Source organism: Notamacropus eugenii, chromosome X, assembly GCF_028372415.1.
Source record: "Notamacropus eugenii isolate mMacEug1 chromosome X, mMacEug1.pri_v2, whole genome shotgun sequence".
In the NCBI taxonomy this organism is placed as follows: domain Eukaryota; kingdom Metazoa; phylum Chordata; class Mammalia; order Diprotodontia; family Macropodidae; genus Notamacropus; species Notamacropus eugenii.
The window spans coordinates 52311076-52326055 of record NC_092879.1 but is presented as its reverse complement, the minus strand read 5'-3'; the positions used below and the strand labels follow the sequence as shown (position 1 = coordinate 52326055).

Sequence of the window (14980 nt, the reverse complement as noted above, 5' to 3'; positions counted from 1 at the left end):
AACAAGATTATCTTTAATTCCCCAGGTCTGGTAAGGGGAGATTCCTATAACCATCTGGCTTTCTCCATGCACTTTGCAGATTTACCTCTAGGAATGTTCCTTTTAGAGTATAGTCATACAAGACAAGTACATTGGCCCACACAGTTCTTCCATACACAATAACATCCAGCAGCACAGCAGATGATAAAATATCCTGGGAGCTTTTGGTTCAGAGCCAAATCACATGACCCTATTGTAGGCTACTAATAATAACTGCTATGTGCCAATTTAAGATTTACATGATGCTTCCATCCATTAGCTCATTTGGTCTTTAAAAACACCCTGTGAAGTCTATATCATAAATACTGTTATCCACACTTTACAGGTGAAGAAATTGGGGCCTGGGGAGGTGAACTCCATGCATGGGCTTTAGATTCTTTCCTGAAGTTTATCTCTCTGCTATCATCCATAGTCAAAGTAAGCCATGTACAACAAGACTCTCTCAGGCACCCACTCTCCCCACTGTTATTTGACCAGGAATGCTAGCAAAAGCAATAAGGTAAAAGAAGGAAATCAAAGGCTTAATGTTAGGCGAAGAGGAGACAAAATGATTCCTCTTTGATGATGACATGATACTTAAAAATCCTAGGAAATCAGTAAAGAAACTGGTTGAGGCAATTAATAGCTTCAGCAAAGTTGCCAGCTACAAAATAAGCCTGCAAAACCCAACGATATTTCTATGTAATAACAAAATCCGGGAGGAAATAATAGAAAGGAAAGTTGCATTCCAAATAACTACAAAATGCCTGGAAGATTTGGGAGCCTTAAAAACACTCCCCCAAAATGGGCTTTTCAGCATCAGGACTTATGAAAATCAAAAATATATGCAGGTAGGTGAGTATAGGTCTGTAGAGCAGAGAAAGAATTTGGTGTCATCCAGCTGAGAAATTTATTTTCTCTTGGAATTCCTTGGTTCTAGGTGCCCCTGTTCAACTACCCAAATCCAGACTGGAACTTTCTTTGCCTTAATAATCAAGCAGTCTATATTTTATTTTTATTCTGCCCCCACTTCTATAGCTGGGCCACAGTGAGCTGAGTCCCCCTGGCCACTGAGCAAGCATGTTCTCCCAACTGCAGCCCAGACTAAATGAACAGAAGAGGACCAGGAAGGGTCCTAGTCCCCAACTTCTACCAACCTAATTTTCTATTCTCACGAACTACCTTTTATTTGGAAAACTTAGGCTGCCTTTTTGATCTGTTGTTTGACCCAGAGGCATCCAGGCTTGTTCAGATCCATCTACAGGTGCATAGGACTAGAGATCTAGATACAGATGTGGACGTATAGGGTATACATGTATAAGTACATGTGTATTTAAGCAAATATATATAATTCTACATATACAGATACATATGAGTGGATGTGTGCTGAACGACTTGGTACAGGCAAGCAGAAGGATGCCAGGCACCTGACTGCAGAGGCCACAGAGTCACACATCTAGGCCCTCCTGTCTTACCTCAGCCAGACAGGCTCTTAACTACAAGTCACCTGACCACATGGGACCTCTCCATGATGGCAGGAAGCCTCCTCAATATGCTAGAATATATAAGTTGAAAAGAAATGTCCTCCTTATTCATACTTTCAAGGGAAGTTTGGATTGTAGCTTTAAGAGGCATTGCCCAGGCTTCTTTGCCCTGCTTTCTTGCCAAGCCCTTTTTGTTAAACCACAGCAGAGAAACCAAATTCATTAGAAACCCTATTCTTTTGCCTTTAAAATGACTGAGTCAAAAAAAAAATCAAGTCTTTTACCCAGAAGAGTGAAAAAACTCAGATTTCTTATAGGTCTGGAGATGGAAGAGCTTTATTTCTTCTTATACACAGTATCCCAAAGGTTGTAGTAGAGTTTTAAGCTTTAAGATTTAAAAGTTTAAAACTGCACTAAGACTTTTGGGACACCATGTATAATAACAGTTCTAATAATAGTTAGCATTTATATAGCATTTTAAGGTTTACAAAACACAACAAATATTATCTCATTTTTCCTCACAACAGATCTGATAGGTGCTGCTATTATTCTCATCTTAAAAATGACCACACTGAGGCAGATAGAGGTCAAATGATTTGTCCATGACCATACTAATGAATAAGTGAGGCCATACTTGAACTCAGGTCTTCCTGACTCCAGGTCTAATGCTTTATCTGCTGTGCCACCAACAACATTATAATGCAAAAGTATGATTCGGTAAACATTATGTTTACTTGGCTAATAATAGTGTTCAGTAATTTCACCTGTTTGAGTACTCCCTTCACTCATACACTTTACAGCTTTCTCACACTTCAGTAGATGGTTTCCTGAGTTGCTTGTAGCCCAAATATATCATTGAGTAGTTGATCTCTTGGTGATGAGGGTCTCTGAACTTGGTCAGCCTGGTCCATGGGCAGCAGCCATGCAGTCCATCGCTAGCCAGTACTTGAAACCTTCCAGCTCAGTAGGCCCTATCTGCTGTTATGGTCTTGGAGGACCCAGGGTTACCTCTGAACCAAGAAGGAAGACTTTGGTGGAGACATTTTAGCTAATGATCATATTTATATGGCACCTCTAAGTTTACAAAGTGTTTTTGCATGTCATTTATTTTGAGCCCTACAACAACCCTGCAAAGTGGATGGCTCAAGTATTATCATCCCCATCTTGAAAATAAGGAAACTAAGGTTCAGTGAAGTTACCCAACTAGTAGAAGGCAGAGCCAGAACTCAGACCCAGGTTATCAGACTCTCAAGTTCAGTAGTCTTTCCACTATGCCACTGAATAGAAATCATAGATTATATAAGAGAGATTCATTTTAGAAAATGGAAGTAGAGCTAACTTAAGTCCAGGCTCCAGAGTTCCTCTCCCATGATTCTCTTCACACTGAATCCTTTTCTAAACTGTGAATTTATTCTAGCTTCCTCTAGCGTACCTTGTGTGATGAGGAGTGTGCAAGGTAAGTCACTTTGTACACATGAAGCCCATGAATGTTTTAATTCTCTGTCCATCCCTATCTGCTTTCTTTGCAGATATCTGCTGAAGAATTAAATACCATACTTCAAAATGTAATGACCTGGGTTGTAGCTACAGTGACCAGTATTTTGTATCCAGCCATCACAATGTATGAAGAAAGGTTGCGTACAAATATATACCCGTTATCTGATGATTCGGTTCTCTCTTCGGGTAGCTCAAGTTTCTGTAGTACTTGCAGTGACGAGTTTGCATATAGAGCTTATTCTGCAGCCGCAGCTAAAAAGATCAGTTATACAGATGTCACCTCAAAGACAGTACAATTGCCTACCGTGCCAGAAGGGCAGCCTGTGGTAACAAAAATATCAAGACCTACCCAAATTGAAACCACCATCTTGAAAGGAACATATAACAGTAAGGCACAAACTGTAACTCAGTTTAATTATAACCAGATGGGAATGAGCTATGATGCCCCCAAGACAAAGATCTGTAAGTCTGACAGTCAACTTTTATCTCCAGTTGAAGCAAGTGAGAAGAAGGATGCTACTACAGAAACAGAAGAATTACCTGCTGATTCCCCAGAAGAAAAAGAAAAACCTATGACTGAGATGAAGGAGTTAAAAAATGTTTTTGTTAATTTTAAATGTCACCTAAAAGAAGAAACGGAACTGATTTTGGAAAACATTTTTCAAGAAATACTATCTGATTTAGCTCAAGCCATTCCCTCTCTCTCTGCCGTTACTGCTGAAGTTTTTGTTGACCATCTTGAAACTGGCAAGGAGAGTGTGCTCTCCACAGTGGATGTCGGCTCAGCAGCGGCAGATATAGTTGAAAATATGCTTGATAAGCTGCAGTCTGCAGTTGAAAAAAAATGCATTGAAATCTTTTCACAAGAAGACCTGTCAGTCACCTTCAAGCCAGGTTTATCTCCCAGTAAGGAACATTTTGTTAGCAAAGCAGATCAAGCAATGGTCTCTGGTTCTCTGGAACCAATGTGCGACATTGCAGAGGACATGGTGCATGTTATTTTAGAAAAGTTGATGACATTTGCAGCTTCCAAGAAAAGTGATTTGTCTCAGAAAAAAGAAACAAAAGCAACAGAAGTTACTGTTGAGAAACAACATGTTGAAAAATCACCCAAAAACTATAATGAAGCATCTACCCAAGTCAGTACTAGCACAGTGACCATGCCTATGCCCTTTCCTATGCCCATGCCCATGTCTATGCCTACGCCAACACCTACGCCTACGCCTACACCTACACCTATGGCTACACCTATGCCCAAGCCCATGCCTATGCCCATGCCCATGCCTGTGCCCATGCCTATGCCTAGGCCTAGGCCTAGGCCTAGGCCTGTGCCTGTTCATAGTACTGAATCTGATGTTGCTTGCGTAATCGTAAAAGAAGAAATCCATAACTTAGTGTCAAACATTTTTTCACAGTCTTCTGTGGTTGGTTATGTTGAAGAAGCAATCGGCACCATACTGGGTTATATACAAACTGAACTTGACAATGAAAGACTAATTGCATCTGAGGAAACCGTAATAGTCTTGCAGCTACTTGATGATATCTTCACTGAAATGAATGAGGAAGAAGAAGAAGAAGAAGAAGAAGAAGAAGAAGAAGAAGAGGAAGAAGAAGAGGAAGTAGAAAAAGAAGTGCAAGTAGATATTTGTCAAAGTAAACATCCCAGACTGAAAAGCCCTAGTCTTCTTAAGGAAGAATACAGGCTCACAGGCACAACAAAGGTTTGTCCTAGGTTTGGAAAACCACTTCCACCTGTTAATGTTCCTGGCATGGTCTTTTATTCAGAAGATGATAATGAAGAAATAGACAAAATGGTGGAAAGTGTCCTTTCATCATCTTTCAAAGATCAGAAAGCACTATTGCGAGAACAGGCTATGAAAGAACAGTTTAAGAGGGAAGTGACTGGTCTTAGACGCAAGAGAAAAGTCAAATCACCAACAAAGCCTGCTTCCCATAGCAGAGGAGCATTTCATGAGTGGGGAGTGCCATCTGAATTACAAACTTCTTCAAGTGAAGACAAGCTTTCAGAAGAAGTAAAGCCAAAAAAACAAATGTTAGGTTTTAGCCAGGATGAAAAATATCAAATAAAGAAAGCATCAGAGAATATTGTTACAGACATTTTAACTGACATGCTCAGAGAAATGATAACCATGACCCCTAGTCAGATGAGCTTTACAGATGTTAATGAAACTTCATCTTTTGACTCTGAAATGCCTCATGGATTGTCCCCTGAAGAATGGATGGACCAAGTTAGGAATGAGATGTTCTCAACATCAGAAATCAATGTAGTGGCTAATGACATGACAGATGCAGTGTTAAAAATACTTCATACAGCTTCATCATGTCAAATTTCAGATGCTAAAAAAGATTCCAGTACTACCTTACTTTATCGGTCCTCCATAGATGCTCCAGATACTCCCCCTGAGATCAAAGATATATATCAAATTCATCAGCTTGCCCCATTGGTGCCCAAAGAGCCATTGAAAATATGGTTTGAGAGTGAAAAGAAGATGAAATCTCTGTTCAATATAGAGCAAGCACAACCTCCCTGGCTTGAATCTCCAGCAAGTGAAGAGGCACCCGAAGCTGATAATGTTAGTGACGAGATCATCCGCACAATCTTTAAAAAGCTGAAATTATTTGTTTTTCCAAAATTGCAAAAGTGCTTTAGGCCACGGTGCTATGAAACAACTTCAATTTTCCGGAGACCTTCAAGCAAAGACCAAACACTTGCCCCTTCACGCTCAAAACTGTCTTCACCCTCAAAACTTCGATCACAACTTAGTGCTTATACAACCAAAGTTGTGAATATTGTTTTAGGTGCTATTCGCAGTCAATTGGAAGTCTATAAGAAGAAAAAAAATGCCAGGGAGCCTAAGCCCTCAATAACCTTTGTAGAGGAAGATGATTTTCCTCTTTCTGATAAAGAACTGGAATCTGTTGTATCAAATCTCAATGATGAAGTTATGGCAAGTTCATTGGTAACATGCATTTGTGAGATGTTATCTGGTAGAAGTACTGATAAAAACGATCCTGTCTTCCCATCACACATGTCAATGCCTGGTACTTTTGTTGAAACTGATTATATTGATGTACAAAGAAGATCAACAAGTGGGCAATATAAAAAGCCAATTTCCTGTCAGTCCTCTAATGTTCAAGTGAAGGTTCCTTTTCAATCTCAAAAATGTCCAGTTATCCCTTGTGTTCTACATAGTGTATTTAGTGGGAAGAATGTCAACGAGGCAGCCAGATCTCAAGTGTTAGAAAGAATTGGTAATACATTATTTGAAATGTTGAACAAAATGATGGGAGAACCTCTGCTCCCTAGTTTGAGTCATTTATCTGTTCATGAAGAATGTGCCGATGAGAGTTTGAGAGCAACTCCAGCATTGCATTCTAATATTCAAGTAGTTTCTAATGTCATTCTTGAAGACATCCTTGAAAAATTATGTTCTGAGATGGATCACAAACCCCCCAATTCTGAAAGTAGGAAAATCTCAGATGATCTAGATGAGGACAGCCTATATCCTACTGTAGTGGTGGAGGAAGTGGCGAAGTGCACAGATGTAATGTCTTATATGGTACCTGATAGTATCCAGGAAGACAGTAATGAGGAGTCTAGCCATAAGATGAAAGATGCTGATCCTTCTCAGAGAGCGAGTGTTCCAGGATTCCACAGAACTAATCTAAAAATGGTGGCTTCAGACATTCTTCAAACTGTTTTTAATAAATTAGAGGGCTTTGCCAATTTAAATTTGTGTTCTAGAGGTAGTAGTGAAAACCATGGCGAATTGTCACCACAAGCCAGTACATCAACCAAAGTGGAAACTCATGATGATCATCTGCAATCCACTCTACAGATAAATGCCAAAAAGGTATCAAGTGCCATTTTGAAGGCTATTCAGGTAGAACTAAATGGAAACCCATTGGATTCTGAGACAAAAGTAAGTAATCCAACTCAAGAAAAAGTGGTGATCAAAAATCTGGTCAATTTAATTTTAGATGCTGTGTCTCCAGGAATATTTCAACAACCTGAGTCTGAAGAGAGAGATATTGAATATTACCGATATAAGCCAGTCTATGGCAATTTTCTTCCTGGAGGTGCTGAATCAGATGCATTTTTGGAAGACTCTGAACAAGCAGAGGAACAGGGAGAGCCATCAGGTGATGAGGATAAGAAGGATACTGTTAAACAACGCATTTTAGAAAAAACCTTTAAAAAGATTGAGGTGGAACTGAAAGAACCACACAAGTCACCCGTAATGCCAATCATACGAAATGTTTTAAATGAAATTTTCCAGAATGCTTTAGTTAACCAACTCAATGTACTTCCTTTCTCCCATTCCCCTTTGTGTGGTATTTCTCACTCTGCAGAGCAACCTGTCACTAAAACATTCATTCAATTCATGGATAAAACTATGGGCACTTTGGTGTCTGAAGCAGATGTAACTATTGTTGCAGATGACATTGTTAAGACTGTATTTCAAAAGCTTTACTCTGCCGCCAGGGCAGAAAGAAATGCAAACAAAAGTAGGTATAAAACCATCACATTTTCAGCCAATGCTCCTTTTCATGAACAAAGTAATCAAAGAAAGACATCTGTGTATCCGACAGCACTGAATAGAGAATCACATCAGCTACATTCCTCCTCCAATGTTGAGAGACTGACTAAGGTCAAAGTAGTTGAAGATATTGTACAAACAGTCATAAGCAATTTGGAATCTTTTGCTACTTCTAAAGTCAAATCCCTCTTTTATCCTCCAGTTAGCCTTACCATCTCAAGGGCTTTACCTACACCTCAACAACCTACTTCATTAAGCAAAGAGTTATTACCTACAAAAGAAGTCCATTCTCCCACTGAGGAAATTTCCTATCCTTCAGTGGATCGTAGCAGACCAGAAAATATGACCTCAGCATGTCAACTGTCTGTTTCTAAACTAAATAAATATGCAACAGAAGTGGCCAGGAAAATATTGCAAGGAATCAAACAAGAGCTAGACAAAGGATCAGAAAGTCACGTGGTAACTCATAACATTGTCATGTCTGAAAATATTGCAAGTCAGGTTGTTAATACTGTTTTAGATATTGTATCTACCAAAGGCAAATCTGATAAAAACAAACTGGAGAAAGATAATAGTTCAGATCTTCAAGAAGGCATTGTAGAAAAACTATTTAATAAAACAGAATATCGAAAAGAACTTCAATTTCAAATACAAGGTATTGTTGAAAATATTTTAAGTGACATTTGTGAAAGAAAATTGGATCTGAATCATGTCCCACTTTCCCCAATCACTCTTCATCAAGATAATGTGGATGCTAAACATCTAACAGCAAGCCCTGAGATGGCAATTGAATATACAAATGACAGCAGCCCCAAATTTTCAATTCCTAAATCAGATGTTATCATGATTGCTAGTGATATGGTGAACATAGTGCTTCAGAACCTCAGTTCTGCTGTTATAGTTGGCAGAAATATAAAGGAGCCCATTTCGGCACATTTACCACTGAAGTCCCTTTGTGATGCAATTCCAAAAACAGAAGGTGAGCCTCCCACTCTTAGGGATATAACAGAAGAAAAAATAGGAAGTGGTCTTTCTGATGTAGGAAAGAAAAAGACCAAGGTTGTAAGGGTGAAATCTCCTCATGATGATGATGAGCAAATGCCAGTGGCAAAGGCAGACGATGCCAGTGAATCTCTTTTTGATCCATGTGACTATATTACTAAAAACATTCTGAATAGATTAGAATCTTTTGCCACAGAACGAGTAGATTCCTTAATCAGCAATGATTCACAGACTAAAGAAAAATCCTTTGTTGTCACTGAACTTTCTAGTCATCTACAGGATGAAGGTCACTTTCTTGCACCAGGCCAAGTCCAGTCAAATATGAAGACCTTGAAATTACCTACAACCAAAGCTTTTCTTGGCCAGAATATCAGAGATACTTCATTAGCTAGTTACAAAGAAAATACTATATCTACAAGTCAGCTGTCACAAACCAATCTTAGGGAGTATGCTGACATAATTGCTAGTACTGTATTAAAAATTATAAAACATGATTTAGACATAGAGATGCAAAAGATGTATTCTTATTCAAATAATGCTTTATTTCGAGAAAATATCATAGCGAGTGAAATTGTAAACAACCTATTAAAGATGTTTGGTGATAAAAGATCTTCAAAAGAAGGGTCGTCTTTCTCAAAGTTACAAGTAGCTATGCAAAATGAAATGCTATTGGAAGAAAGACAGGATAAAAGCACTGAAATATCTCTTCTTTCAAAACATCCCCTGAAACAAAGCTCACTGAGTTCTGAAAGTGAAAGTCAGAGAACAGTTTTGGAAGAAATATTTATGAGGAATGGTGAGTCCAGACAGGAAGAAACTGCCCCAGTATTCAGCACGGTTGAAGATGTTTTAAATAAGGTGAATCAACGAATAACGGAAACCATTAGCCATTTACCTCCTTTTAATGAACTCTCTCACCTTACATCTGAATCAAAAATGAAGACACCAAATGGGGCTCCCAAAAAATCTTTTCAGTCCAATATTAGTATTGTTGCAAATGACATAGTTGATAGTGTACTTGGCAAAATGTACTCTATTATCGCCACATCCATATATGAGAATGGTGAAACAGAGAGAGAAGTGGCTGCAACTGGCAGTAAAAATATATTGGTGGCAGAAACACCATGTTTCAGTGTGTCTAAACTGTCAGAAAAAAGGAGACCTTCTCAGGCCTTAATGCCTCAAACTTATCGTCATTCAAGTATTAAAAATATGTTGTTGGAAGACACTTTATTGCACTGCTCTCCATTGAGAGTGGGCGAAGATCTGGTGCAAATGGTTCTTAATAAGATCATATCTTTTGCTTCCTTGAACCTAGCGGAGTACTCTCCCTCTGATATCCCATGTGATGGTGTCCCATCTTCCGGGCAACATGTGGCTAAAGCCAGCCCCAAGACAGGTCTTAGGAGCAGTTTTAAAACAAGCTTGAAACTCAGCTCAGTGCATAAATGTAAGGCAAAATCCCAGGCAATATCTGGCAATTCTAAGGGAAAAGGGAAGGCCAGAATACCCATAGAAGAAAAAATAGCATTGAGAGGAAGTCGTTCCAAGTCTTTCCTTAGCCTTTCACATGTCTTATCGACAGGAGATGCCAAAACCTCCCCCATGCAAGCAAAGTTGCCTATATGTGAACTAAAAAACTATGCTAAAGATATAGTGAGTAACATCCTAGGAACCATTGTAAATGAATTCCAACAGGTGAAATGCAGTAAAATGATGATCAACATAGGAAGTTTACCAAATTCTGACCAAATCACAGCAGCAAGTGAACTGGTTAATACAGTTTTGCAAGGATTGTATTCCTCTGATTCAAATAACTCCACTTATCAGATTAAACCTGCACACTTGGAAGATGTCAAATTTCCAGAAAGGAAGATAGGTACAGAGTCTTTTTCCAAACCTCAAGCCTGTGTTTTCTTAGAGAATGTTTCTTCACAGCTAGAACAAATTTTTCCTAAAGAAGGTATTTTTAAGAAAATGTTTGATAGATGGCAAACAGATTCAAATGACATGGAAAATGGAAAATATAAGCTACTAATGGTTGCCGAAAATGTGTTGAGTGAAATCTTAATAAAAGTGAAAGAGTTAGAATGTTCCGTTTCCCTCCTGAAGATGCCCCCTATTGAGGCTTGTGAAAGCATTTTCTGTAATAATTTTAAAAGAACACCTGCTAGTGTTGATGATGCCAACGCACAAATTAATTTGTTTGGCAGAGAAATTGTTGAAATTCTGTTTGAAAAATTACAGTTATGTTTTTTGACTGAGATGCCAATTTCTGATAACAAGGAAATTCTAGCAAGAAAAAAAGAGCAGATTAATTCTAGGACTAAATATTTTTCCCCAACTGGACAGCTCTTAAGCAATGTACCTTTCTACAGTACAAAACTGAAGGATCAGACCTCTCTGAGTTCTAATAGCAGAATTGCTAGAGAGATTGTTGAGAATGTGTTACATACCTTGGAAGCATTTGTAGATTTGCAATTTAAACATATCTCTAAATATGAATTTTCTGAAATTTTGAAAATACCTATTGAAAATTTTTATCCTGCCCAACAGAGACCACTTAATAGGAGAATATTGCCAAAATTACAACCATTGAATGATATTCCTGATGAATCAAAGTTAAGTAGTATTATCACAAAGGAAAACATACAGAAAACACTTTTCCAGGTTCATTCGTTCCATTCACAACTGCGTGCTTATGCAATTAAAACTGTTAATGACATGCTAAGTATAATTAAGTGCAAGCTAGACAAAGAAATCAACCAAGTGGACCAATCTCCAATTAACATCTTAGAAGAAAACATGATAGCAAGTGAAATCATTAGTAACTTAATAGATCAGTGTGTTCATTTCAGTGATTCTGTGCTTGAAAATATACCTAAGGAAAGCCCAGTTAGAGGAGCTGAAAATACTTATACTGTTCACCGAGTTGAAGTGGCAGCTAGCATGAAAATGTCCAATAGCAAGTTAAAAGAAGTCACTATTCGGGAAAGCATTCCACCTTTTCAAGTGCCTGGTATGGTGATTTTTTCAGAGGAAGAACTAGGAAAATATAATAGGAATTCATCTAATCTTACCTCATATGCCAGATACTCTGCAGGAGACACTTCTAGAACTTCAAGCACAGTGGGCACACCTGAATCGGAACCAGGACCAAGTTCAAGTAGAAGAGAAGGGCAAAATAAACCCTCAAGAAGATGCGATTTTAACTATTTTGAACAAGATCCCATGCAACAAAAGAGTTCTCTTCCAGAAGGGAGTGTCTTACAAAAATTGTTCAAGAAAAACAGTGAACCTGATAATGTGGTATTGAAAGAAATTATGCCATTTGTGGGCCAGGTAGAGAATGAGGAGGAACCAAGAACATTTCACTGTGAGCAACTAAAACCAGATATTGAGTCAAAGATATTGAGACATACAACTGTTAGTCCACTAAAAATATGTCTTGCTGCTGAAAATATTGTCAATACTGTTCTGGCTTGTTCTGGCCTGGGGACTCAGGCACGTGAAATGGGGAGCAACGTAGAGACAATCAAACCATTTTTCTTATCAAAGTCACAATCGTTATCCACTCTTTCCTCACAATCTGTATATCAGGACGAGAGAAGTAATCTGCTTAGAACATGGGAAAAAAGACTCCAATCTGCCAAAGAAAAAGTATTAAAAGGCCTTGGAAAGGCAATATCTCATGGAATTAAAGATTATACTTTACTTGAAAAGTGGGAAAACAAAACATTTCCAAGGGCAGATAAAATAGAAACTTTGAAAACATTTGAAGTCATTACTTTTGCTGATTATGAACTAGGTCCATCTGAAATCAACCAGATAGCAAGACATATCACCACGTCTGTGGTCACACATTTCAAGAATCTCCAAAGTAAGTGACTAAAGAATCATGACCACATTAGGAAAAAAATAGTTAACCATCAATTTTTTTAAAATTACTTATTTAAGTACTTAGTATGTCCTAGGCATTGTGCTAAATGCTGGAGATACCCCCCCCCCCAAAGGCAAAAGCAACTCCTGCCCCCAAGGAGGTCACATTTTAATATGTAATTAGCCAGGTACATACATGTATAACTAGGTATAGAGGAGAGGGAAGATAATCTTAAGAGAGGAAGGTACTAGCAGCTGGTAGGACTGGGAAAGGCCTCTTGTAAAAAGTGGGATTTTAGCTGAGTCTCAAAGGAAGACAGGGAAACTAAAAAATGTAGGTGTATTCCTCCCTAGATTAGAAGAATATTCCAGGCATGAGAAGGATACCTCAAAGATACAGAAACTGAAGAAGGAATGTTATGTGTGAGGAACAGCAAGTAAGGCCAGTACAGCTGGTAATGGACAGTGGGAATGTGAGAGCAGAGGCAATCTGTTGGAAAAGATGTGAGGGAATGAGATCAAGGGTCTTTGTAGAGCAGTTAGTCTTGTCAAAGTGAACTGCCATCTCTACATCCAAGACTGGAATGAAGGAGATAGAGGGAATTATGGCTAAGTGATGTGAAATAAAGAGGAGAAAAGCTAGAGCTCTCAATGAATGGCCTAATTTTTCACTTAAGTATAAGGTGAGGTCCTCAGCTGAGATGGTAGGGAAGGGGTACCACTGGGAGACTTGAGGAGAAATGAGAAGTTTTAGAACAGCTACTATGGAAAGTAAAATGGTGAACTGGGGAGAAAAAGGACTGCCTTGCTGTAGTAAGGGCCTACTTGAAATTAGATAACATAAATTTGTAGCAAATAATAGATATAATTAGATAATATGAATTTTGTGTAATCAGCATAGTTTCATGATTTCTTCCAGCTCCATTTAGCAGCACATAAATATCAATGAAGGAGATAGATGGTAAAAAGAATTTGGGTTTGGGCTTAGGGTTTGGTGAGGCGTGATTAGCCATAGGAGATTCAAAGTAGAGAATAGCGTAGAGTTGAATTGGTCCACTGATGGGTTAGGGTAGGAAAGGGAGGAGAATGTAGCCAGTGTAGGGGTAATAGCCTGGGAAAGAACTAAAGGGTGGACGGATTGGATGTCATGATGAGGACGAAACAAGATTAGGGACTCTGAGGCACAGGAAAGATGGAATGATAAAGGATTATGATCAGGATTCACGAACATGGAAGTGGAACACTTGTGGCGATGGATCTAGGGTATCTTTTGAAGCTTAATGTTACCTCCCTTTCACAGTCTACAATCTAGCCTAATAGACGTGCCTGCTATTTCCCAAACTCAGAACTTCATTTCTCATCTCTAGACTCTTACGTAGGCTCTCTACCGTCCCTTATCACCTCCATCTCTTAGAATCAATTTCTACCTTGCTTTAGGGTTCAGATCATATGCCACCTCTTACTGGAAGCTTTTCTCGATTCCCTTATTATTAGTATTCCCTCCTTACTCCTCAGATTACTATGTATACGTATTTGTTTAAAAGTTGTGTTCTCCTTTCCACTCTCCACTAGCCATAAATTCCTCGTGTCCAGAGATTATTTTGCATTTTGTCTTTGTATTCCCATTATCTAGCACAATGCCTTTGCATGTAATTGGTGCCCAGGAGATACTTATTGTAATGGCCTGGATTGGTGTTGCTTATTTTGTCCAACCTGCTGTGTATTTTTCTGTTTTTAACCAATACAAACTAATTTTGATGATTACTGCTTGAGTTTAAGAGGTTGAGATTTGGTGACCTATGCCCATTTTTCTTCATTACTTCCCTTGAGATTCTAGACTTTTTCTTCCAATGAATTTTACTGTCACTTTGTCTATGATAAAATCAGTAATTTGGTTAGTTTAGTGCTAAATCTGTAAAATAATTCAAGTAGTGTCGTTTTTAAATTGTCATATTTTTATCATAGTATGCAAACATGAAAATCTAATGTCTCTCCATTTATCTTCCTTTATTTCTTTAACAAGTGTTTTATAGTTGTATTTACATGAATCCTAAATATCTTCGTAAGCAAGCACTCGGCTAGCGTATGCATTTTGTAGATATTTTCAATGGATTTTTCCTAGCTTATTCTCCCAATTTTTGTTAGTACCATGTAGAAATGCTAATGATTTTTACAGATTTTGTAACCTACTTCACTGAGGCTGTTAATCATTTTGATTAGTTTTTCCCCTGATTCTCTGGGATTTTCTAAGTAGATGTGTCATCTGCAAATAAGACTAATTTTGCCTCCACTTTGCTGACATTTATACTTTTATTTTCTCCCTCTTGTCACATTACCGTAGCTAGCATTTCTAGAACAACGCCAAAACCAATAAGGAGACAGGGCAACCTTGACTTGACAAACCTGTATTTATTAAGAAAGCTGGAAGTGCTTCTTCATTGCAAGTAACTAGTCCATGGTTTGAGATATATGCTTTTGGCCATATTTTTAAATGGCCCTTCCATACCTATATTTGTTGTGTTTTGAAGATTTTTTTTC

The 14980-nt window shown here is 38.3% G+C and overlaps 2 protein-coding genes across 12 annotated transcripts in view; one reads left to right on the top strand and one right to left on the bottom strand.

Moving 5' to 3' along the window:
- LOC140515491 (uncharacterized) overlaps nt 1-14980 on the bottom strand; it is a 497421-nt gene that overhangs the window by 270682 nt on the left and 211759 nt on the right. The window lies entirely within an intron of this gene.
- LOC140515482 (fibrous sheath-interacting protein 2-like) overlaps nt 1-14980 on the top strand; it is a 100832-nt gene that overhangs the window by 53452 nt on the left and 32400 nt on the right. For all 5 annotated transcript variants that reach the window (XM_072626199.1, XM_072626198.1, XM_072626200.1 and 2 more), the window contains one exon: nt 3032-12443. In XM_072626199.1, coding sequence (XP_072482300.1) covers nt 3032-12443 — 9412 coding nt within the window. The remainder of the gene's footprint in view (nt 1-3031; nt 12444-14980) is intronic.